This window comes from Manis javanica, chromosome 8, assembly GCF_040802235.1.
Source record: "Manis javanica isolate MJ-LG chromosome 8, MJ_LKY, whole genome shotgun sequence".
NCBI classification, from domain to species: domain Eukaryota; kingdom Metazoa; phylum Chordata; class Mammalia; order Pholidota; family Manidae; genus Manis; species Manis javanica.
In genome coordinates this window covers 100,539,241-100,564,393 of record NC_133163.1, presented here as the reverse complement: position 1 = coordinate 100,564,393, position 25,153 = coordinate 100,539,241, and the positions used below count along the sequence as shown (strand labels likewise).

The window sequence follows — 25,153 nt, the reverse complement described above, 5'->3', positions numbered from 1 at the left end:
GCTGACAGATGGCTTTATCAGTTTGAATTCCCTGGTGATCTTTGAGTGCCCACACAGCAACAGGCATAAAGATTCTCTAAATATGGGCTGTTGTGGCTATTTGTCTGAATTCTGTATCAGGTCGTCTCTTCAGTTTCAGGACTTCAGGGCTTCTGTTCTCAGTGATTCTACATCAAAAGGATGGGAGGAAATTGGAAACATTGGTTTGGAGAGTCATAATCTGATATCTGAGGAAAGCAGAATAGTTCATAATCCAGTCCAGTTTAACAAATCCTCAAAGATAACCAGAACTAAAATCTTAAAGGTGTGCTACTGAAACAATTTTTCTCTATCAGCTCATCCTCATTTTTACCAAAGATAACCACTTGTTTGCAAATTAAGTCCAACATACTTGATCCAGTTATTTTTATAAGTTCAGTAAGAATAGTGTTACTCTTTTAAATCTACTTTGCTGGAACTTTTCATAAGGAATCTCAGATTGAACTTTGGTTAGGAAAGCCAAGCCAAGAAGTTTGCCAGCAATACCTATAGATTTGGGGGAATTCCTCTCTTTTCTAAGTTCTCAAATTATCCTGAGGTTCCTGCTCCTGCCAGAAAGTAAACTTGCTTACTCAATTGGCAAGGCTGCTGGGAACTCTGCAAGCAAGGTATCAGGCTGAATATTTTCAGGGGGCTTCATTGGCTCCATAAAGTTAACCTTAGACCCGTAAAGCTGTCTGGCCACATCTGAGTCTGTGTACCTCTCTTTTTCAAATATGACATTCCAGTCAAAGCCTTGGTAATATAACCAAAGTTTCCAATTATACCGTCATAAGGAAACAGATTTTCTGAACTATCTAAACAATTATATTGCTATAAAAATATTAAGAGTTTTTGAATTCTGGAGAGATCAGATAGGGAGAAAAAGATAAATGTTTCATACTCTGCTTACAAAGATGTAATTTGCCAAAGTGCCTTGAAGTCATAGCAGGCTTAAGGAGTTTCCTTAGATCTGGAAAAGCAAACATTTGAGAACCAGCAGTTTTAAACAAGTCATAAAAATTACCATCACTTAAATCTGTTCCAATCTTAGCTTGACTGTACATAAAATTCCTAAGATACCTTTTTCACAAACCTGCAATTTCTGTATCTATTTAGGTTTGCTCTACTTGTTTCCTTTTTGTCTGAACAGTCATTTTACTGTAAGACAAAATTACTCTCATTTTTTTCCTTCAAAAAAAACACATCCCCATTCCTCATATCTTTTTTTTATAGCAACACAGGTCTGACTTTCCTTAACCCTTAAAAACTTTAATCCATTTTCTTATCAGTCATCATAATATCCTTCTCTTCATTACTTTTTCAGTCTTTTTCCTTCAGTCTCAGGCAATGGTGGGTTGTATTTACATATCAAGGACATGATAAGATTCATGACTTCAAAGCACAAAGAATGTAAATTTTCCCCTTCTGAATCAGCTTTTTGTAACAACTTTTCATGGAGCTATTTGCATATTAAGGCCTTTGCTTTTATATATTTTTTAATGATTTTATGTAATGGGAATGTTCCTCCTAATGGCCATTGATTTTGCAACAACAGGGAGTATTGTGGCCAGGCTGTATTATTTTTTTTAAGTTACTTTTTTTTTCTTTTTCATTGGTTCATAACTAAAAATTCCCCAACTTTGCAAAATATATCCTAGAGGGGGCTGCAAGGTGAAACAGAGCTGCTACTACCTGTTATTCATGGCTAGAACCTTTAACAAGGGATTAATCCAAACAAAGTCACCAAGACACAAAGTTTCAAAGACATACAATCACAGGACATAAAAGTGTCTCTCAAGCTATTAAGGGAAAAGTCTCATCAAAACCAACTTCCACTGAAGCCAAACCAAATACAAAAGAGAGAATACCCTGGTACCGCTGCAAGTGAGCTCAGCTGTTTACGAGATGTTTCATAAATCCAAAGCCTAGTTCCCTTCATTACAAGGGTTAAAGAACCATGGGCCAGCAACACCTGATCAGTGGCCAAACACTGGGGACTGTCCCTTAGACAAAATGTTCACAGGCTGCTGCTGGACAGTTTCCAAGAGAGGCCACCAGCCAGGGGCTGATGAGCCATTGGTGAAACTTCCATTTAGGGCCATCCATTCAGGACAGTCCCATCTGGGTCACCAGTTTGTCACCAAAGCAAGCAAACCTAGGTCTGCTTTCCTGATGGACAATAAAGCCAGACTCATCAGGCTGCAGTAAAAGAAAGCAGGCCATGCAAGGAGAACATGTAGTTAATAAAGCTCAAGGTCTTGAACTTCTATTGGCTTATAATCAAGGGTTTTTAAAGGCAAAACCATAGGAAAGGGTTGCAGGGTGTGTGATCACCTCATACCCATTCTTCTGATTGGTCAGTGATGAGATGAACAGGGAATTGTTTCAGGAATCTTAGCTACCAGTCTGGTGGGGGTCTAAGTTCCGGTAAAACATCTCAAGGATATATGTGAGTCAATAGATTTATCTAAAGCCTTGAGAGGGGAGTAAGAGTCCTGTATCTATTTAGTTTGCTTTACCTTGGTTTGTAAACTCCCATATTCTGAAATCTCCAATTACTCAGTTTAGTTCCCACATTTGGGTCATAATTGAGGGACTTGGCTTCTCTGTAATGAGAAGTCTGAGGGGGCTTCATCCTGTGCATCTACAAAAGGATCTTATATATCAGTTTGCCTATAAAATCATTTATTTGAAAGAAAAGGTACAGCTGTTAAGAGAATTTTAATGGTGTATATATTTTTAAATGCTTACTAAACACCAAGTGGTAAGTGTATTATAAATATTTATATAAAACATCACTAATTCATGATTATTGAATTCTAATTCTGGCCCTGCATAGAAGATTTCATTACACAGCCACTCCACACTGACCATGTCCAGCAGGAAGTAGTCAGATGAGAGATGATGTCCCTTTGTCCCTGATCACACAAGATTGTGATGGGTATTAAAGCTCTTCCCTTCTTTCTTTGTATTCAGCTGTGTTTGGGCTTTAGAAGCATAGCACGTTGGGTAATGAAAAGCAAGGAATTCAAATCCAGTCATATATTTGAGAGACACTAAACCACTCCTTCGACTCTCTTTTGCGACATACGTAAACTCAGTAATCTTTATGTTTGTAAATTTAGTACGAGTTTATGATACTCTTTTATGGTTTAGTTATTTTTCTTACAGAAATGTTAAGAGTGTCGCTGAATCTGGGAATTTTACTCTTGTTAATGCTCCTCAAGCTAAGCCCCTGCCTTGAAGGATAGACATAACACAGAAGTTGTACCTCCTCATCTGGAATAGAGTGGTAGTACACCTCTACCCCTCACAAAATTCTTCTGTGTTAGAATACTTTCAAGTGGTGGTCCCATGGCTGCCTGCCCAGAAGCTTTTGTTAGAATCTGTGAAGCAGATTTATACATAATCAAAACGTCCTTCAAACGAGCATAAATACTAATTAGAAGTAAGTCACTGGTGAATTACTATGTTTTAATTTTTGTTTCTTTCTAAAGTGTGTGCAAATGATTCCACTATCAAGGAAATCTGTGGTCCCGGGACGTGGTTGACTCCATTTCTTCAAGCGGTCTACCTCTTTGTACAGTATATCATTATGGTCAATCTTCTTATTGCATTTTTCAAGTAAGAATTTTACTCAGTTACTTATTGTAATGAGGTCATTTAATATACTGTTATACACATTTTGAAGGAAATACACCAAATTTAAAACCTAAAAATTTTGTTGAGACTTTAATTACTAAAATTATCTTTGAAAATGGCAAATAAGAAGGCATGCTTTTTCAAATCAAATGAGTTCTAAATTTTGAGACCTTATTATCTTCTAACATGCAGTTCTTTTATAAATTTAACCTTTATTAGGATTTTTACTAAGTTGCCAAGGAGTACATTTAATACATAAAACAGAAAGGCAAATAGAAAACTCATCAGTAATCTCAGTCTTGACATTTTGGTGTATATCTTTGCATCATTTTTTATGAATATGGACCATTTTCTTTTCAGTAGTATTCTTATATTTTATATATCCAACATTAATAAATATTCCTCCCCAGTTTATTTTTAATGGTTACCTGGTATTCAGTGATACAGAGTATAAATTTTTAAGCCAGTGTTGCTTAATTCATTGTATGTTTTTTGTTCCCCAAAACTACATATTGTGATTACATTTTTTATTAATCGTAAGTATTTCCTTAGAATGTTTTTCCTTAAAGGAGAACTGCTCAGTATATGTATTTTTAGGATCATTCACATTTAAGTCAAAATAGGGCTGTGTCCCCAAATCTCTGCTAATAGGTATTGTTATTTTTAATGATTGTTAATTTGATAGTACATAAAAAGATTTTTACTTTTTTGTACTTTTTTTATGACTACTAAAATCGAATCTTTTTTCATGTTTTTGTTCTTTATATATAATTTTAAAACCTTTAAGTAATTTCTCTACCCATGTTTCTGGGAGTTTATAATTAAGATCCTCAACAATACTGAACTTGTGCGTTATACTGCTGCATGTATTTTTTCCAGTTTCTTGTTTGTATTTGTCTTGTTTATGGTAGGGTACTCTTTTCAATCCTTATTTGAAAAACGGTTACAATAAAATCTTTAGTATTTAAAACTTTAAAATATTCTTAGCTAAGGTTGTTGTATTTTTATTCTTATTCAAGCAATGTGTATTTACAAGTGAAGGCAATTTCTAATATTGTATGGAAGTACCAACGTTACCATTTTATTATGGCTTATCATGAGAAACCAGTTCTGCCTCCACCACTTATAATTCTCAGCCATATAGTTTCTCTGTTTTGCTGTATATGTAAAAGAAGAAAAAAAGATAAGACTTCAGATGGACCAAGTAAGTAAAATATGTTAAGGCAAATGTGTTTATCACTTATCAGTATTACACTGAGGTATTACTTATACTCAGAAACTTAATTGGTTAATGTTATAATAAAGGTTCTTGTTGGGTTCACCTAAACATAAAAGAATTTTAAATAACTATAATATCTATAAAGGTGAATTTAGTATTAAGCTTCCTTTTGAATGTGGCGTTTCCATTTGTTTTTGTTAAAATGGTAATGTAAACCATAGCACTTGCTGTTCTGCATACCATTTTTACTGTTCTTTAAGCAGTATCTCTTAATAGTACATTCTCTTCATTACATGAGACTAATCACCATATCAAACTGTGCTTACAACTTTATAATAGCTTCTTCTTGTACCAGGTCAGTTCTTAAATTCCTCTACCTGTGTATGTTAGGGAGAGGTATGAGAGAGAGTTCTAGGGGAAGGGTGTATTATAGAAAAAAGAAATTAGAACAGGAGGAAGTACCTGAACTATTTTGCTTAGCTCACACTGTGAGTGAAGAAGAAAATAGAAATACTTGTCTAGTGCTTTAGAAATACAGCAGTAAAAAGAGGAAAAAATTGCAAATGATACATACAATCTTACGAACCTGGAATAATTCACAAAACTTACAAGCTAAAGTTTGGCATCTTGAGAGTCTTCAGTAATTTTTTTCCCTTTTTTCTCCTTAGAACTTTTTTTAACGGAAGAAGATCAGAAAAAACTTCATGATTTTGAAGAGCAGTGTGTTGAAATGTATTTTAATGAAAAAGATGACAAATTCCATTCTGGAAGTGAAGAAAGAATTCGTGTCACTTTTGAAAGGTTCTGAAGCTCTTTAATTATAATTGGTTTTATGTCAGAGGCTTTTCTCTTATACATGGTATCTTATCTCTGCCACCAAATGCAATGGTGTATTTTCCCCCTACATATATGTATAACAGTAACAATATTTTACAAGCAGTAATAGTAGTATAACTTCATTCGGGTACTGGACCTGATTCCATTGTGTGTAAATATGTGGGAGGGAGTCTTCCCACATATACTTAACCAAGCAATTCTCGAATACCAGCAAGGTGTTGAAGAGCTCAGCTCAATTCTGATGCCGTCTGCCCAGAGATAGCACCAGATTCCCAGGCTAAGGGGTCCATCCTACAAGACTGCCCTCCACTCCCACCCCACTCCAGATACCGGTCGCAAGCCTCAGGCAGTTACCTGTGCTTCTGACCTACTGGCTACAGATTGGAGGTTCCCATGACCTCCCCCTTAGGTTCCATTAATTTGCTAGAGCAGCTCACAGAACTCATGAAAATGCTTAGGTTTACCAGTTTAATAAAGGATACAAGTTAACAACCGGATGAAGAGAGAGATAGGACAAGGTCCCAAGTAAGGGAACTTCTATCCTTGTGAAGCTTGGGGCGGGCCTGGCTTGGTGGCACACGCAGGCGTTGTTGTTCCCCAAGCATAGAAGCTCTCTCTGACCAAGAAGCAGGATGCAACCAAGCAGAGCAGGTAGAGTAGAGAGAGCTCTTCTCATGGGTTTTTGAGGGCTTCATTGTATGGTTATCATTAAATTTTTGGCCGTTAGCTGATCCAACCTCTGGTCCAAAAGTCTCTCATTAACATGACAAAACACCCGTTTCAAACACCTCTAAGATTGCAGTGTTTTCAGGAACCGTGGATGAAGACCAAATATACCTGGGAAGTAATATATTTAGTCTTAAGAATGACCAAATATATATTTCTTATAACTCATTATATGACACGTGGTCATTGTTTAGTTAATGCTTGTCAAACAAGTTCAGGAATAGTTTTATGTTATATTCTGGGAGACAGGTCAGTTCTTCTAATACTTCATGTAAATCAATCTCAGGTTTTTTTGACCCTCATTACAGAGGGCAAGGAAAAATTAATCTTGGTGGAGAAAAGTAAAGCTGTCCTCAGTATTTTAAAGCATTTGTTTCTTTCCATTGACTTTGCTACATTCTGGAAATATGTTTTTTGTATAGTTACAATATGCTAACGATACTTCTGTGTGTGTGTAGCTATATACACATTTGTTCTTTGGTGTTACTTTGATGTGGGGAAATTGGAATAAATAGCCTATGGAATAAAAACGTTTTTTAAAATCTTGCATTTTATGTAATAGGATTAGCACAGGAATAGGGTCCTTCTTATAAGGTGTGCCTTGTATAAATAAATAACCATACCTTATTTTATATTTACCTTGTTTGAATGCATGTAAAACTTCTTTCTTTTTACCATTTATTGAGGTTACAAAAAGGATTTCTAAAACATTAATTTTTAATAGTAAAAAGCCTTTGTTTCCCCAACAGAGTGGAGCAGATGTGCATTCAGATTAAAGAAGTTGGAGATCGTGTCAACTATATAAAAAGATCACTGCAGTCATTAGATTCTCAAATTGGTCATTTGCAAGATCTTTCAGCCCTGACTGTAGATACATTAAAAACACTTACTGCTCAGAAAGCTTCAGAAGCTAGTAAAGTTCACAATGAAATTACACGAGAATTGAGCATTTCCAAACATTTAGCTCAAAACCTTATTGATGATGGTCCAGTAAGACCTTCTGTGTGGAAAAAGCACAGTGTTGTAAATACCCTTAGCTCCTCTCTTCCTCAAGGTGATCTTGAAAGTAATAATCCTTTTCTTGGTAATATTTTTATAAGAGATGAAAAAGATACCCAGTGCCACATATTTGGTCAGGATTTACCTGTAGTACCCCAGAGAAAAGAATTCCATTTTCCAGAGGCTGGTTCCTCTTGTGGTGCCTTATTCCCAAGTGCTGTTTCCCCTCCAGAACTGCGGAAGAGACTCCATGGGGTAGAAACCTTAAAGATGTTTAATAAAACTCAGAAACTAGGCAGCTCATCTAACAGCACACCCCATCTGTCATCCCCACCAACCAAAGCTTTTGTCAGCACGCCATCCCAGCCCAGTTGCAAGAGGCACTTGGAAACTGTAACCAAAGATCAAGAAACTGTTGGCTCAAAATCTGCAGAAGGAGATACTATCGAGTTTGGAGCCTTCATAGGTAAGTTTGACACTGATATTTGTATAGCAATGTTACTTACCTTTAATTATAATTGTCACTTTAGAAATAAAAACAAGTAACTAATTAATAAAACCATGTACTTGTGTGATAAGTGGACTATCTTTTCACAGAATATAGTTCTAAATTAAAATTATCACTTTAGAAATAAAAATAAGTAACTAATTAATAAAACCCTGTACTTGTGTGATAAGTGGACTATCTTTTCACAGAATATAGTTCTAAATTTTTTTAAGAAAGGAATCAGAAGTGGGGGAAATAGATTAAATTAGGTTTTAAGAGTTATATTGGTACATATGTCTTTGGTGTAATTTGCTGTAATAACAGTTATATAGAAAACTTACTTGGACTGGGTCTTAATAACTTAAAGATCTTCTGTTGAATTGGTCAACTTTTGTTGAAAGAACCTGAGTGATTAATAAGTGTTGGATACTTGGGTAAAATAGAAAGGTGCACAGGATGCTAGAAATGACTGGAAAGGAGCAGTGTCTTATAAATTGACCGTAACAGCTACATGTAAGAGAATGAAACTGGATTATTGTCTAACCCCAAACAAAAAAGTAAACTCAGAATGGATCAAAGACCTGAATGTAAGTCATGAAACCATACAACTCTTAGAAAAAACATAGGCAAAAAATCTTTTGGACATAAACATGAGCAACTTCTTCATGAATGTATCTCCCTGGGCAAGGGAAACAAAAGCAAAAATGAACAAGTGTGACTGTATAAAACTAAAAAGCTTCTGTACAGCAAAGGACACCATCAGTAGAACAAAAAGGCATCCTACGGTATGGGAGAATATATTCATAAATTACATATCTGATAAAGGATTGACATCCAAAATATATAAAGAGCTCACGCACCTCAACACCCAAAAAACAAATAACCCGATTAAAAAATGGGCAGAGGATCTGAGCAGACACTTCTCCAAAGAAGAAATTCAGATGGCCAACAGGCACGTGAAAGATGCTCCACATTCCTAATCATCAGAGAAATGCAAATTAAAACCACAGTGAGATACCACCTCACACCAGTTAGGATGGGCACCATCCAAAAGACAACAAATGTTGGCAAGGATGTGGAGAAAGGGGAGCCCTTCTACACTGCTGGTGGGAATGTAAATTCAACCATTGAGGAAAGCAGTATGGAGGTTCCTCAAAAAATTAAAAATATAAATACCATTTGACCCAGGAATTCCACTCCTAGGAATTTACCCTAAGAATGCAGGAACCCAGTTTGAAGAAGACATATGCACCCCTGTGTTTATTGCAGCACTATTTATAATAACCAAGAAATGGAAGCAACCTAAGTGTCCATCAGTAGATGAATGGATAAAGAAGATGTGGTACATATATACACAACGGAATATTATTCAGCCATAAGAAGAAAACAAATCCTACCATTTGCAACAACATGGATGGAGCTAGACGGTATTATGCTCAGTGAAATAAGCCAGGCGGAGAAAGACAAGTATAAAATTATTTCACTCATGTGGAGTATAAGAACAAAGAAAAAACTGAAGGAACAAAACAGCAGCAGACTCACAGAACCCAAGAATGGACTAACAGTTACCAAAGGGAAAGGGGCTGGGGAGGATGGGTGGGAAGGGAGGGACAAGGGGAAAAATGGGGCATTATGATTAGCAGACATAATGTGGGGGAGGGCTGTACAACACAGAGAAGACAAGCAGTGATTCTACAGCTTCTTACTATGCTGATGGACAGTGACTGTAATGGGGTTTGTGGTGGGAACTTGATAATGGGGGGAGTCTAGTAACCATAATGTTGCTCATGTAATTGTTCTTTAAGGATACCAAAATAAATAAATAAAAATTGAGTGACCATACAATTTTTCTTCCAAACCAGTGCACTTTTGAGAGTGAAAGTATGCACTGCTCATAATTACATTAGGACAATAGGGAAAGCCAGGACTCTACTGGAAATGAGTATTTATGGTCGATCCACTTACATACCCAGAGAAGAGAGCATTTCAGAAAGAAATGATTCATTCTTAGATCTCTGATATTTGAAGTAAAAGAAAAAGATGTGAAAATATGTTTATTATTGTTAAAGGCAACAATGACCTATTAATGACTTTAGTGAAAAGTGTTTCAGTGAAGGAAATGGTAGAGGGAGAAGCCAGATCATAGTGAAATAAAGTGCAAATAGGAGGAGGGGACATACAGAGGGTAACTGGGGTGCTAGTCTAAAAAGCTTGGCAGTGAAGGCCACAGAAAGAAATAACTAATATTGTGTTTCATATGTTTAAGGTTTTTTATTTGCTTTGTTTTTAGTTAATGGTAGAGACTTTAGTATTTAAATATCAACCATATGCCATACAAAGGGAAAGGTGAAGAGGGAAGGCTTCATAGAGGTAGGTAGGCCCCTAAGATTTGGGAGATTATACTGCTCTAACAGTCTTACTGTTATATTATTAAGATTAAAGTATTTAACAAAGAATTCTTAGCATCTTGGGTTGTTTGTGGACATAGCCAGGATGTTCCAGGTATGAATGAGGCCCTCTGTCTCTTCAGGTTTGAATTTTTCTATTAGGTGGGTTTCTAACCTAACCTTGTCTTTAATGTTTATTTGAATTTTTCTGACTTAGAAATTTACCTAGTCATGGAACATGTATAGAGATTGTTCAGAGAATATGGCATGTCCATGTAAAATATATATGTTAAGGCCAACCCTATTAAGTTATCTAGGTATTAAGCATGCTGATCTCTGCTGCTAGGCTCTATGGAGTTCACTCTGGAGACAGCTTTGCCTACCTAAGGTCTGTCCCAGTTTATCTTTTAAAAACACATTCTAGTTTATTTGTTAATATATTGTCACTGGGATGGAAATACATATATATGAATACCTATACGTATTTTTATCTGTATCTGATATGTCTATATATATATAATATATATATCTATAATAAATGTAATATACTGTATGTATAATGCTTTTTTATTATTAATAATAAAAATTATTATCCCCCTTTTTGTCCTTTAAAATTTCAAGCAATTCACTTTGTGTCACATACTGGATCATGTGTTTTCAGTATTTGTCAGAAGAGCTACAGGAAATTCCCTCTACCTCTTCCTTCACTGAAACAATTTTCATCAAAGTGAAAGAGCCATCAAAACTACTTGAAAAACAGTATACATCACTTGTGTGTATAGACTTTAGGCAATGACATTGTTTTAATTAAAAAGAACAAGTATTTTTTCTAATTTTTTTGTTGTTTTTGCTTTTTAAGGACACAAAGATACCGTGAATTACTTACAGAGGTTTAGAGAAACATCAAAGATAAAAGAAATATCCGTAAGTAAATCCTTATTACCAGCATGATTCAGTTTTACCTAATTGTTTTGGAGTTTAGTTCAAAATAGAATTAAATATTTTTTTCAGTAAAAGTAAAATTTTAGCAGAGACTCTCATCAACATAATGATCCCAAGTATTTGAATCTATTCACAATTTGAAAAAATGATAAGTCATTTGAGGAATATGAAAAAATGTACAAATAGCTTGCATTTTTACAAACATCACCTACTTTATGTTTCTCGTTTTAAGAATGCTTCTCCCATATTCTTTTGAAAAAAATACTTACTGGGCTCAACTCTTTCCCAGACCCAAAAAGTTTTTTAGAACATAACCATAGCTCTCAAAGAACCCCTAGTATAATAGTAAAAAGCCAAATATGCCAGTAACTACAATATCATGTGCAAGTATAAGATAATCAATAAATGTTTGTTGAATAAATTTAAAAATGTATAGAACCACTGGCAAAAAAGGTGTGTTTCCTGGCTGAAAATTAGTTCTAATTTCTTAACCATTGGCTTTCACAAATAACAACTATTTAGAGCTTTAAGAGTAATTATATAGCTACCCAGAGAATTAAGAAGACCTGGAAAAGTGTTAAGTTTTCTGTCCCTTAAAGAACTTCAAGTTATAGAAATAATCAAGTGACAAAGCTAAAACAATGTTTTCCTAAAGCTAAAGCCAAGGAAATGATAATGATACAATATGAGAGTTTCTCTGAATTATTGTTCCTGATATGATCCATAGTTAATTGTTTTAATTGTCATCAGTTCACTGAGTGCCTTACATATAAGAGGTAGAATCAAGTGCATTTTGATGGTAAAAATGCTAACACTAGTATTATTTTTAATACCATATGTTTTGGTTAAAGCTTTGTAGTAAAATGAATAACTTAGTTTAATGCCTATTAACTAGATTTTGTTAAGTTGGGATTTAATATTTAAATAAATGCAAATTGTATAATGATTACATGGGGTTCTTTTTCTTCCCATATATTGCTCTTCAAGTTTGCATTTCTTATCTCAAATAGGACCAGCAGAATGGTGTAAGAAATAAAATTATGGAGTATTCAGAGATGCCTGAATAGCAGGTTAAGTCTCTTCAGGATACGTGGGAGTCAGAAAGTCAGCTTAAAATATATATATGCCTTTAGACAGAGGAAGTAGGTGTAAGTTCAGGTTACAAATTATAAGCCTATAATTTGCATGGTGTTTTCTAACCATTTTAATTCTGTGTCATACTTCTAAAGGGCTGAATTTTCCATTATATATAATGATGTAGCTGAGTCAATGTGTTGAGAGCATATAGTTAGCCTTAGCTGACACATGACAATGAAAAGAAAAAAAGCAAAGAAATGAGAAAAAGTAATAAGAAATTGAAAGAAGAACAGGCATATCTCTACCAAAGTTGGTTTTATAATTGTTAAAATGTAGGCATAAATATACCATTTTACACATACCTTGAAGCCCACCCATCAGTCATACACTAGAATTTCTGTCGTAGATGGTTTTATGAAACTGATGTGTCATTGCATCAAGGGGAGTATATTAATGGAAAGTATATAAATAAGACAAACAATAAGTAGCTGGAACTGGTTCTAAAAGAAACAACCAAAATCAGAAAAGAAATAAGAGTTGCTTTGAGACTGCAGGAAAAAACTAGCATTCTTTTGCTTGGCTGTGTAAGTAGTTGTAATGTGAGGAGTATGAAGCATCAAAGGTAGAAAAGCTTAATTTTCTTGAGATGTAAGCTAAATTTGTTTAATGAGAAGTAAAGGTTTACTGTGGTAGTAACAGTTTAAAACTCATTGTTTCTGAGAAATAGCAGAGATTTGGAAATATTTTTTAGTTGGATAATAGTGTGACTTGTCTATAGTCAAGGAAACAATGTGAAGATATCAGATCTTACCCATATTAGTTTAATGTAAATCACTAGTTCATCTGAAAAAAAACAAATAGGTGAAAAGAAGAAAGTAAGGGAGAATTAGCTATTAGATATTAAAATACCGGTAGAACAGTTGAAACATGAATATTTAGTGAAACATTTGGACAACTCTGTAATAACTCTTCTAGAAATAAGAATTTATTTAATAAGGAGGGTTGGATTAGAAATTGATGAGAAAGGAAATGACCTTGTCAGTAAATACAAATTAGACAGTTGGGTTTGAATTTGTAAAAGTCTGTTTTATGTTCTCATATCATTTTATAAACTCAGATGAATTCCAGATTTAAATGCAAAAATTCAAATCATAAAAATAACTTAAGAAAATAGAAACATTAAGTCAGTAAAGCCAGGAGGGCTTTCTAAACATAAAGAACAGAAAATATTAAGGAAAGGATGTAGAGATTAAAGTACCTAAAATGTAAAGGATAGATAAATCAAAACAAATTTTTAAAAAAATTGAAATTTGATAATGATCAAATAGATCTTAGTTATATAAATAGCTCATGCAATTAGGAAGCTACCAAAACCTCCTAAAAGAAATTGCTCCTTTACTCCTTCACTCTACAAATCATTAGTATCACTGTGTGTTAGTATAAGATAGCTTTTCCTTTTTGGTGTGAATTGATAAATGTTTTATAGTTTACCCATTTCCTATTTTTTCCCCCAAATTTTAATGAACTTATATTACTGTGAAAAAGTTCATTCAAATATATTTATGAAAAATAAGTAGGATATTTTGATGTAGTTTTTCAGATTGACATTGAAGAAAATAACTGATCTGTAATATACCCTTTGGTGTCTAGGTAGAATAAAGCATATTAAGCTAAATGGATCTAGAGACTGTTTAGAACAATGGTTTGAAATTCAGTTTTTTTTTTAATCGTATATATCTACAATATGCAGAATGATATTCCTTCTGAAAGCATTCTGAAACATGAGAGTTCTCATGCTGGATTTACTGAGTGTCACAAAACTTCTGTTCCTCTTCATTCAGAACAAGGTGAGTATTTTGACTGTGGTAATTGTTAACAAACATACTCATTTAAGCTTTAAATGAATTTTATGTATGTTACACACCTGAGCAGTTAATGTTTCAGAAGTCAGGAAATTCAGATTCTAGTCCATTATTGTTGCTGTAACCTTGAATAAAACACAATCCTAATATTCTAACTTTTTTGTGAATTGTTTAGTCCCTAAAGATGAAATGTAAAGATTTTTTTTACAAATCTGCTGATTTTAAGTTTTACAAATGTATCTGTTGTGTTTTAGTCTGTATAGTCATGTAATCAACATATTTTTCTTTTGAATTTAACTTTGAAAAGTAGCTAATACATTTAATTCAAAATTAAAATACTCACACACACGCACACAAGCACTTTGACAATCAATCTGCCTCTCTTTCCAGCCCCACATGTAACCACTGTTATTTTTGTTTATGCTGTAGAGTTTCATGCTTATTTAATCACATATGACAGTACAGTCTTTCTTGCCTCTCATTTTTACACAAAAGGTGTGTACCATATATGCTGTTCACCTTTAATTTTTTACTTAAAAACGAAATGGCCTGGAGATGTTTCTATATCATACTTTATGAGTTGCAGTTATATATGCACGTAAGCTTATTATTATTCACCTTTTCAGTTATGTGCATATAACCTGTATTAGGTTCCTTAAGAAAAACAGCACTACCTTGTCTCCCTCACCATCATTTCCCTTTCATTCTCTTTTGGTAAGGCAGTATCAAGTTGGGTTTATTCCAGGAGTGCAAGCTGGTTTAACATTCAGAAATAGAGTTAATGCTGGTAGTAACAGATTGAAGGAGAAAAATCATATGATCATCTCAATAACTGCAGAAAAGGCATTTGATGAAATTCCATTCATCTAATATCCATTCGTGATTAAAACTCAACAAAGTTAGAATAAGGTGGAGTTTCTTACCACAGATAACATACTTCATAATGAAATACTGAAAATCAAGATGGGGAACAAAACAAGGATTCTGGCTGCTACCATTTCTATTTAACATTCTAGCCAGAGAAATAAGGGAAGAAAGAAAAATAAAATGACAGAAGGATTAGGAGGGAAGAACTAAAACTCATTATTTTCAGATAACATGGATCTCATTTCTAAATTTAGCATGCTTACAATTTTGCATCTTCATATTTCAGTTTTAGGCAATTTTTGTTGACCCCCAACTAAAGAAAGCAAGGATTGTACTCTTTTTTTTCCCCCCCTGTCTCTGTGTTTCCAAAAGGCATGCATGCTCGCATGTACACGTCATTACCCATTTCCACCTACATCGTTACATCATAGTTTTAGTTAGGTCAACACTGGAGTCTTTGTTATTTGACTAAATTTCTTTAAGACATTCAAGTATATAATACAATTTGTCAGTTTCATCAACATGAAAGAGTTTTGCTCAGTGTTTTGATGTACTTCAGTCTGGCCTTTTTGCCCTCTGTACCTGAAATACAACCTCTGTTCTAAGATTTGCCTTTGCCATTCATTCTGAGGTTTTCCTTAATTGTATCATAAAGTTGTAAATTCTAAGTTAACTTACAGTTAAACATCCTGATTTTAATTTTTTTTAAACAAGCTTAATTCTAAAGTTTGTTCAGGATAAACAACATTCAACAAAAGTGTCATCTTAAGTCAGGGGAAGAAAGATGAACTATTCTATTTTTCCTTTACTGTAAAATTATGTATGTGTAAGATTATTAATTGCAACATTGTTATAAGAAGAAATTGAAATTGGACCAAAGGTCCCTCAGTAGGAGTTTGGTTACAAACACACACATACACAAACACACAATATACCCTGGAAGGATACACAAGAAGTTTGGGAGCTGGGGAAAAACAATACTTTTTCCATCCTACTCTTGTTTTTTTATTATTGCCTTTTTACAAAAGTAAATGAATAATTTTGATGTCCTACCAGGAAATACATTGGCCTCATGTAACTCTTATGTTTGGCAGTGTTAGGGACAGAGTAAGTTATCTTATAAAAGTTATACTATGCCTGGAAACACTTTGTGTTTGGTTAGTTGGTATTTTTTGAAATTTTATTTGTGTAACTTATCAATTTTTAAAAATTTCCTTTAAGTGGAAAGAAGCAGTAGAAGGCCATCTACAGAAGAAACTCATGAAGTAGATTCCAAAGCAGCTTTATTGCCGGTTTGTACATTTCAATTAAACAAATGCATATTTTTAAATACTTACTTGTTAGAGAAGAGCTAAAATATGGTGCTTTTTATTTGAAATTGTGTCAAGCTTTCAAAAAATGTTTTACCTTAGAAAACTGACAGCATGGTAGCAGTTATAGACAACTGCTACCTGTAATAACTTCTTACTGTAGTGAATAGTCAGCAATTTTTAAAGAAAAATTCATGCCAAAAAAAGGCACAAATCTCTCTTTGAATTGAAACTACTTGTATGAAGTCATTCCCTGCCAACTGAGGTAATTTTAATTTTACAAAAACTCTAATAAAGCAGACTCTGGCAAGTAAGACAAGTAGCCTGAGGGAAAGCAGAAAAATTGTTCCTTTAAAGTCAAGTATAGAAATCAATACTTGTAATTATGATTTAGAATCACCAAGAACATATTAACTTACATTCTGCTCTACAGAAATAGATTGTATTGTTAGAAATTATATTTTTTAAAAAACAATTTCAATGGGGAAAGGGGGTGAAAACAGTTTCACAGAAATAGTTTTTTCTGGAAGGATCCATCCTGAACCTTTGCTGCACAATATTACCCCAAATAAAGTTCCTTTGAAGATGACCTTACAATGCCAAATAACAAAACTCACAGGAGTGAACTTGCACAAATAATATTAGACCTCTAATAACATAAGATAGTAGAATAATTGGTTACAGATTATAAAATAAGTATGACTAAATTGACTAAAGCCTTAAAGTATTACAAATATGAAAAAAAGAAAAGATACTTTTTGTTCATGTTTGTTTTTGACTAAAAAACTGACAAATTTGAAAAAAAATTAGAAATAAAAAATAACTCCGTGGGTATTAAAATAGTAATTAGGCACAGCTGAACAGAGAATTAGTCAATTGGACCAGAACATAATGTAGAATTATAATTAAAAGGAAAATGTATTAAAGATAAAGAGACATGGAAAGTAGATCTGAATTGGCTTCAAGAGAGTAGACAGAATTTGAAGAGACTATACCTGGCTTAGAATTTTCCAAATCGAGGGACTATAAGAAGATTCAAATTCAGGATGCATAAAACTGTAGAATAAAACTGTAAGCATATACACACAGAAAAAAGCCTTCAATGAAATGTGCCTAAATGTTAATTGAATTCTTTGTTCACAGTTTGCATGATTTTAGTTTTTCTCTTTACGCTTTGTTTTTCTTTTAACAACAGGCACATACTATTTCTAGAGTCATAGACAATGCATCTGTATTTTAAGAAAGTAAAATTGTCATCAGAAACAATTAAAGAACTAGCTAGACTATCATTGTATTGTAGGAAATTATACTCTTGAAATTATTTCATTTTGTGGAATGGCCTTGTAATTATATCCATTTACTAGTTCAATTGTATGAAACAAGGATTTCATATTAATTTTTCAGCCCTTCATTCTTAAAACACACCATAGGAAACAATGGGTTTAAAAGATATGCTTCATGTAGAGATTTTTTTCTTCAACTTTTTGTTCGTTTGTTTTTGACTAAAGGATTGGTTACAAGATAGACCATCAAACAGAGAAATGTAAGTAAGCCTTTTTTCATCATTAGCCTGAGAAGTATCAGTTATTGAACATTGTATTTTTTGTTTGTGTCATCACTTTAGCACTCCTTTATCTATGCATGATGATTATTTTAGAATCTTCTGTCTTCTCATAGAAGAGATTGGGGAACTCATTTATTATGGATTGTTCTATACACTTAAATTTATAATTGTATATAGTTATACTATAATTATAGCTATACTATAATTTCAGCTGTACCAAAATTTCCTTATGATATGATATAATGTTTACTTCTATTTCCAATTTGTTTTTGAATAAGTTGTTCAAAGACCTAGTTTGACACTTTAGTTTTGCACTTGTTTAACTTCTCTGCCCATCACTGTAGTCAACAAACCTTGCACCTGCTTTGATAATTAGAGCAGTAATGTGCAATATACATTAGAAAGCCTGCATACAGGGGGATCCACTAGAATGCTGATCTGATCATCCAGAACCAAAAGTGGAAACAAAAGTCAGCCTAACAGGTGACCATCCCCAGAAAGTAAACATTTTTATTAGAGCTTAAACATAAAAATGACGAATCAAAGATAGTCTCTGTTTCCAGCCTGGGAATTAGTATTTTAGGTTTTCCAAGGGCAATTTTTAGTCTTGCTTGGATATCCATTTGATACATGAAACATAATATAGTTATCCTCTGATATGAATAACTTAAGAAGGGAAGCAAATTTGAGGGAAATTATTATTCCATAGTTTTTTCCCATTTCCTTCTTAGCATCAGAAACAGACATGAATATATAGAGAAAAAAATAATCTAGATGCCACATGTATATGCAGTTCAAATTCTTTGGGTATCATGACCCTGAATAGCATTTGGAAGACCTATCTATAATCAGATTTCTTTAGAGAATAATGTCTTTTACAACCAAAACCAAAGGATGTAAATACAGAATAGGTACTCCAAGTTGATGTTAACTTGGCTAACAAGAGAGTATTGTCTTACAGAAAACTCACCCATTGAAGTACCCAGGAAGGTGGAGTTGGTCAGCACTCCAGGGTGGGGGGAGGCTGAGAAAAGAGTAGTTTATCAGCAGCAGACAAAGAGATCAAACTAGAATCAGAATACTTCCTATAAGAAAATATTTGTCATTAAGTACAGGCATATATTAGAAACAGGGAACATCAGGATCAGATAGAATATTAAGAGGTAGAAAGAAATTACAGAGGTCTTCTACTCCTTTTGATCTAGTCCCTTCAGTCCTGAGCAAGTCCACATAGCTGTATGTTGGAGGAACTAAGCCTCTAATCCATTTTTCTTGATTTCTATTGCATCTCTCAGTTCCACTAAACCTAATTCTGTGATTTGCACTGGAATCCATGGAATTAATGGAACCTCCACTTTGTACCAGTACGCATTGTTAAAAAAATGTATATTCAACATTGGAAAAAAATTTTTTCAACACTAGAAATTGAGTTTTGCAAAATGCATCTGTTTGCTGTTCCCTTGGTTCTTTGCCCATTAATTCTATTGAGGTATTCTTAGAATCCTGGGAAGTTATTTCAAGACATTGTTACAGTACTGGCATGAATCTCCACAAACTGAGAAGTCATGGTGTATTTTATTCTTGGTACTGAACTTTCAGTTTGGCTCTAAACTACTAATAAGACTTACGGAGGCATAAACTGGAGGTACAAGTTGTGAATGTGGCACTGGCATAAGGGAAATGGCAAATATTCAAACAAAAGTGAATCTGAACCTTAGAATTCCTTTAATAATGTTAAATAGTCATAGTAACCTAATAAAATAAAAAATTCTGTGGTAGCCCAGACTAAAATTGTGACACAACTTATATTTTTTGGTGTTTCTTAGGCCATCTGAAGAAGGACCATTAAATGGTGAGTCCGTATAGTAGATTTAATTGAAAAAATGAGACTAATGTATGATACATTATAGCAAATACCACATTATCCTAGGTAAGAAGTTTTGAAGTTGTTTGAAAAAGCCAAAGTAGTAAAAAATTCTTCCTTCAGGTAGTTCCCTTCAAAATAAATGTTACACAAACACGTGAACTTACCACGTGAATAAAAATCTCTCTACTGTCTTCCTACCTCCCTTCATCCCTTCTACCCAGCCTGCTCCTTTCTTACAGTCCCTGTTTTGGTGAATGATACTCTTGAGTCAGCTAGGTGAAACCTGAAGCATTATTCTTAACCCCTTCACCATGCATTCACAAAGTCCAATTATATTTACCTCTTAAATCTATTTCTAGAATCAGTCCTCCTCTATGCATCCCACTGCTGCTTTCAGTTCAGTCTTAATCATTTTTTAAACCTTTTATTGAAATGCAGGATGTACACACAGAAAAATGCAGATAAATTCCACCTCAGTGAACTCCAAGGAGCACACCCATGTGTGATTAGCATGCAGATCACGAAACAGAATATCACTAAATGCCCCAGCTCCTTTTGTCCTCTTATTAAAACCTCTTTACCTAAATAACACAATAGATTAGTTTTACTTGTGTGTGTGTACAAAATACATAAACGGCATCATAAAATATGTACTCTTTTGTGTCTGGCTTCTTCCTCCTAACATGTTATGAGATTGTCATCACTATTACTGTGTATAGTATGGTTTGTGCATTCTCACTACTATACAATATTTCCTTGTTGAATATATTGAATTTATCCATTCTGCTATTTGATTAGCAGAAGTAGCTTCCAGTGTATGACTATTGTGAATAGTGCTACTGAAAGCATTCTTGTTCATGTTGTTTGGAAAAAATATCTTAGGTATTTTCTGTTGGGTATATACCTGCTAGGTGGTGGGGTATGCATATATTCACACTCAGTTACTGCCAAATAGATTTTCAAAGTGGTTATGCCAATGTGGGCTCCCCTTCAATCTTTCTTCTATTCTGCCACCAAAATTACTCCTCCAAAAGATCCGTTCTTGTCACTCTGCTTTACATGTTCCCACTATCATTGGATAAAATTCAGTGTCCTTCTTAGTATGGCGTATTTGCCTCTCAATTTGGTATTCTGTGCTTCTATAGCTTTATTCTCTACAGGTGTATCTGTACTCTTGTTTGTTAATTTGCAGTTTTGGTTGCATATGTGAATACTTGTATAGAATTACTTGTATCATGACACATACCTTTAGAATTAGAATATTTGGGAGTGAGATTTGCATATCTGTACATTGAAAAACCCCCACAGGTGATTCTGACATACATGTAACTACTCTATTTTGCGCTTCCTCTGAGACAGCTTTCAACCTCTCTTCAAGCAGGAGGCATTTGGTATACCTCTCCTATAGTCCTGTAATGTGTGTGTGTGTGTGTGTATGTACAAAGGTCTTCATTATACTTATCACAGTATTAAAACTGTTGACAGACTTCTTGTGCAAGGACAATATGTTCTTTTTCATTTATGTTTTAGAAACATAGCAGATTCAATTTATTCTCCATCTTGCTCACTATAGTTGAAAACAAAGTCCTCAAATACATTTAGAGATGGAAGAGGGGCTTCTGGGGGGTTATGTTTCACATTCCAGAAGTTCATCTTATGATCAACCCAGTGAAATGGTTACATGGCTACAGACCCCAGCCCCTAAAGGTCTGAAACTAAAAGATATTTTTCTTTTTTAAGTAGCAGGTATGGTAAGAATGCAGTTTATTATAGGAGAGTGTGAAATATTATGTGCTTTTTCCTTTCCAGGTGTCTGAGTGTACAGTTAGCACTGATCTGGCATAATGTATTAGAGTAATACAGTACATTGATAGATATATTTCACTACATTTTCTTTTCTGTTCTTGTGAAAAGAACACAGTGGTAATTTAGGATGATAATATAAGAATGTCTGAGCAAAATTTGCACTGCATAAAAGTACTTTTGGGAGGGTCTCATTTGTTTGTTTGACATTTTAGGTCTTGCTTCTCCATTTAAGCCAGTTATGGATACAAATTACTATTACTCAGGTCAGTACTATTAGAAACAAAATTTAGTAATATTTTGAGCTTTTATGGATTTCATGATTTCTCTCTGATTTTTATGCAGCTGTGGAAAGAAATAACTTGATGAGATTATCCCAGAGCATTCCATTTACACCTGTGCCTCCAAGAGGTAAATCCGTAAAGAAGTAAAAGGGAAAGTAAACCTTGTATTAATATGTGGCTTTTAGCTATGTTACAGAGCATGGGTGGTGGCAGAAAGAAGAAGGATCATACTAAGAAGTGTCAATTTCATACAAATTTTAATTGGCCTGACTACAGGAGTTGTTGGGCATGTTTAAAAAGAAGAGGGAAATATCAGAAGTATTGAATTTCTCTATTTCTGGCATATCCATAAGTAAATGGTATAATTCTAATCACAAACACTCTTGATCTCTGGTCTAATAATAAAAGCATAGATAAATTGACATCACAACATTTGTGGAACAGAGTTCTAACTTCTTGTCTAAAAATTTAACTTAGAAGTATTTAGAAGACAAGTTGCTTTCTAAAAGTTTTTCTTGAAAATGTTGACAGTTTCAAAAATGCTTATCATTACTAAATACACATGAATTTAGAGATGTTAGTAGATACTTGATTTCTGAGCACTTGTTACTTTATCTTATAATACTACATTTTGGTCCATCTCATCTTAATCCTAACCAAACATACCTACCAATTTTTATTCTATATCATCTTTTTTAAAGAGTCATAATTTGACCTTAAAATGTGTCTATTTGTGTTGCAGGTGAGCCTGTCACTGTGTATCGCTTGGAAGAGAGTTCGCCCAACATACTGAATAACAGCATGTCTTCTTGGTCACAGCTAGGCCTCTGTGCCAAAATAGAGTTTTTAAGTAAAGAGGAGATGGGAGGAGGTTTACGGAGAGCTGTCAAAGTACAGTGTACCTGGTCAGAACATGATATCCTCAAATCAGGGCATCTTTATATTATCAAATCTTTTCTTCCCGAGGTGGTTAACACATGGTCAAGTATTTATAAAGAAGACACAGTTCTACATCTCTGTCTCAGAGTAAGTGTTAGTGAATGTATAACAGTGGAACATTATTTTTGAGTTTGGTGTTTTCACTTCTAAAGTATGATAAGCCAAACTTGTTTCAGTGATGAACAAGGATTTGTTTTTGTGTATGTGTGTGTTGTTCTATAGGAAATTCAGCAACAGAGAGCAGCACAAAAGCTCACATTTGCCTTCAACCAAATGAAACCCAAATCCATACCATATTCTCCAAGGTAAAACTTTAAAATTTTCTGGGACCTTTTACTATTATGTGGCTAGCATTCTCTTATGACATTTTTATTTATGCTGAATATTTAATTATTTACCCATTTTAAAGATCAGTTAGAATTTTCTTAACAAACTGCTATTTTTTTATAAGGTTCCTTGAAGTTTTCCTGCTGTACTGCCATTCAGCAGGACAGTGGTTTGCTGTGGAAGAATGTATGACTGGAGAATTTAGAAAATACAACAATAATAATGGAGATGAGATTATTCCAACTAATACACTGGAAGAGATCATGCTAGCCTTTAGCCACTGGACTTACGAATATACAAGAGGGGAGTTACTGGTACTTGATTTACAAGGTAAATTTACTAAATTATTGCTAAAATGAAATTGTACCATAGCTTCTCACCTATTCATGTGTTGTGAGTGATAAACAGAAATCTGCTAATTTATAGATAGGTAAAATCTTAGGTAAGTAGAAACTCTTAAAAAAGCAAGTCAGTAATAGCCATAGCATGTAGCCCTCAGGGCCCTGAATAGTAGGATCTGGCTGTCTTAATTGTTGTTTAGGTAATACAGAAGTTTTGATAAGTAAATCTCCTATTCTACTCTTAATGTGTATAGACTTAGTCTTTTAAAAGTGCAGACTTTTTTTAAAAATAGTACCAAGTGTACCAAATGATTTCACTCATATGTGGAGTATAAGAACAAAGGAAAAACTGAAGGAACAAAACAGCAGCAGACTCACAGAACCCAAGAATGGACTAACAGTTACCAAAGGGAAAGGGACTGGGGTTGAATGGGTGGGAAGGGTTGGGGGGGAAAGGGTGACATTAAGATTAGCATGTATAATGTGGGGGGAGGCACGGGGAGGGCTGTGCAACACAGAGAAGGCAAGTAGTGAGTCTACAGCATCTTACTATGCTGATGGACAGTGACTGTAATGGGGTTTGTGGGGGAGGGATTTGGTGAAGGGGGGACCCTAGTAAACATAATGTTCTTCATGTAATTGTAGATTAATGATACCAAAAAAAAAATAGTGCCAAGTATCTCTATCTCTAAACCTGGTGTTTATATTACCTGTTACTAAATAGTCGATTAAAACAGCTGTTTTACTTACAGTTACTTGGTTTATAGTAGGGATGGCTCACCTCTTCTGTCCTCTGAGAGGGTTCGAATGACCAAAAGTAGTTTAGTCAGATATCTGAAGTCTTTGTTCACTGACAGCCAAATTCCTCAGTTCTGTCCCAAGTGTGATCTCCCTATATAGTTAGCTAGCCTGGGTTTTCCCATAGCATGGTAGTTTTAGGTAGTTTGACTTTTACATGACAGGTGGCTTCCTCCAGAGAAAAAACAGACTCTTAGGGCTAGGCCCAGAGCTGACCCAGATCCCTTCTGCCACATTTTACTGGCCAAGGCAGTAATAAGGACAGCCCAGATTTAAGACGTGGGGAAATGGATTCCAGCACATGGTGGGTGGAGCAGAATGTATACAGAGGAAAAAATTGACCATGAGGATCTTTGTAGACAGATTCTGTATTACATGTAAAAGAAAAAAAAAAGACATTGTGTCTGGGAGAGGGCAGATTAGCTTAGAATAATGTCTGCAGTTTCACAGCAGGATCAGAGGAAAGTAAAATTAAGCAAGTTGCCAGCTTTGCCTGGGTGGAGGTTTTACATTATGAATTCTGTAATTTTTTTCTCTAAAGATCAGCCTTAATTTCAGATGTCAACACAAACCAAATTTCAATCATATAAGACCAATGTGTTAGAGTATTGATCACTTAGTGACTTATTTCATTAAATACTCACAAATATAAAAGATTCGTTGAAATACAGACAAGTTAGTATTGATTCAGCCCAAGAAAGAAAGTCTTCATAAAACCAGCCCCTTTTCAGTAGTTCATCATTTTCTATAAATGATTAGGTAGTTACATACATAGTAAAAACTATGGTACATGTTATTAGACAGGCCAATCCAATTAAATAAACAGGCTCTTAAACTATGTTCTTAAATAAGTA

At 34.2% G+C, this 25,153-nt stretch overlaps 1 protein-coding gene across 3 annotated transcripts in view; it reads left to right on the top strand.

The window, feature by feature from the left end:
- TRPM7 (transient receptor potential cation channel subfamily M member 7) overlaps positions 1–25,153 on the top strand; it is a 133,217-nt gene that overhangs the window by 90,344 nt on the left and 17,720 nt on the right. Inside the window, exons 23-36 of one of the 3 annotated variants that reach the window (XM_037021067.2) lie at positions 3,519–3,645; positions 4,683–4,867; positions 5,551–5,683; positions 7,195–7,910; positions 11,178–11,242; positions 14,088–14,184; positions 16,288–16,358; positions 17,885–17,919; positions 19,767–19,792; positions 21,826–21,876; positions 21,956–22,021; positions 22,637–22,920; positions 23,056–23,138; positions 23,285–23,490. In XM_037021067.2, the coding sequence (XP_036876962.1) occupies positions 3,519–3,645; positions 4,683–4,867; positions 5,551–5,683; positions 7,195–7,910; positions 11,178–11,242; positions 14,088–14,184; positions 16,288–16,358; positions 17,885–17,919; positions 19,767–19,792; positions 21,826–21,876; positions 21,956–22,021; positions 22,637–22,920; positions 23,056–23,138; positions 23,285–23,490 (2,145 nt within the window). Of the gene's footprint in view, positions 1–3,518; positions 3,646–4,682; positions 4,868–5,550; positions 5,684–7,194; positions 7,911–11,177; positions 11,243–14,087; positions 14,185–16,287; positions 16,359–17,780; positions 17,920–19,766; positions 19,793–21,825; positions 21,877–21,955; positions 22,022–22,636; positions 22,921–23,055; positions 23,141–23,284; positions 23,491–25,153 lie in introns of those variants that run through there. The other 2 variants (XR_005062048.2, XM_073211842.1) reach the window with 2 other exon arrangements.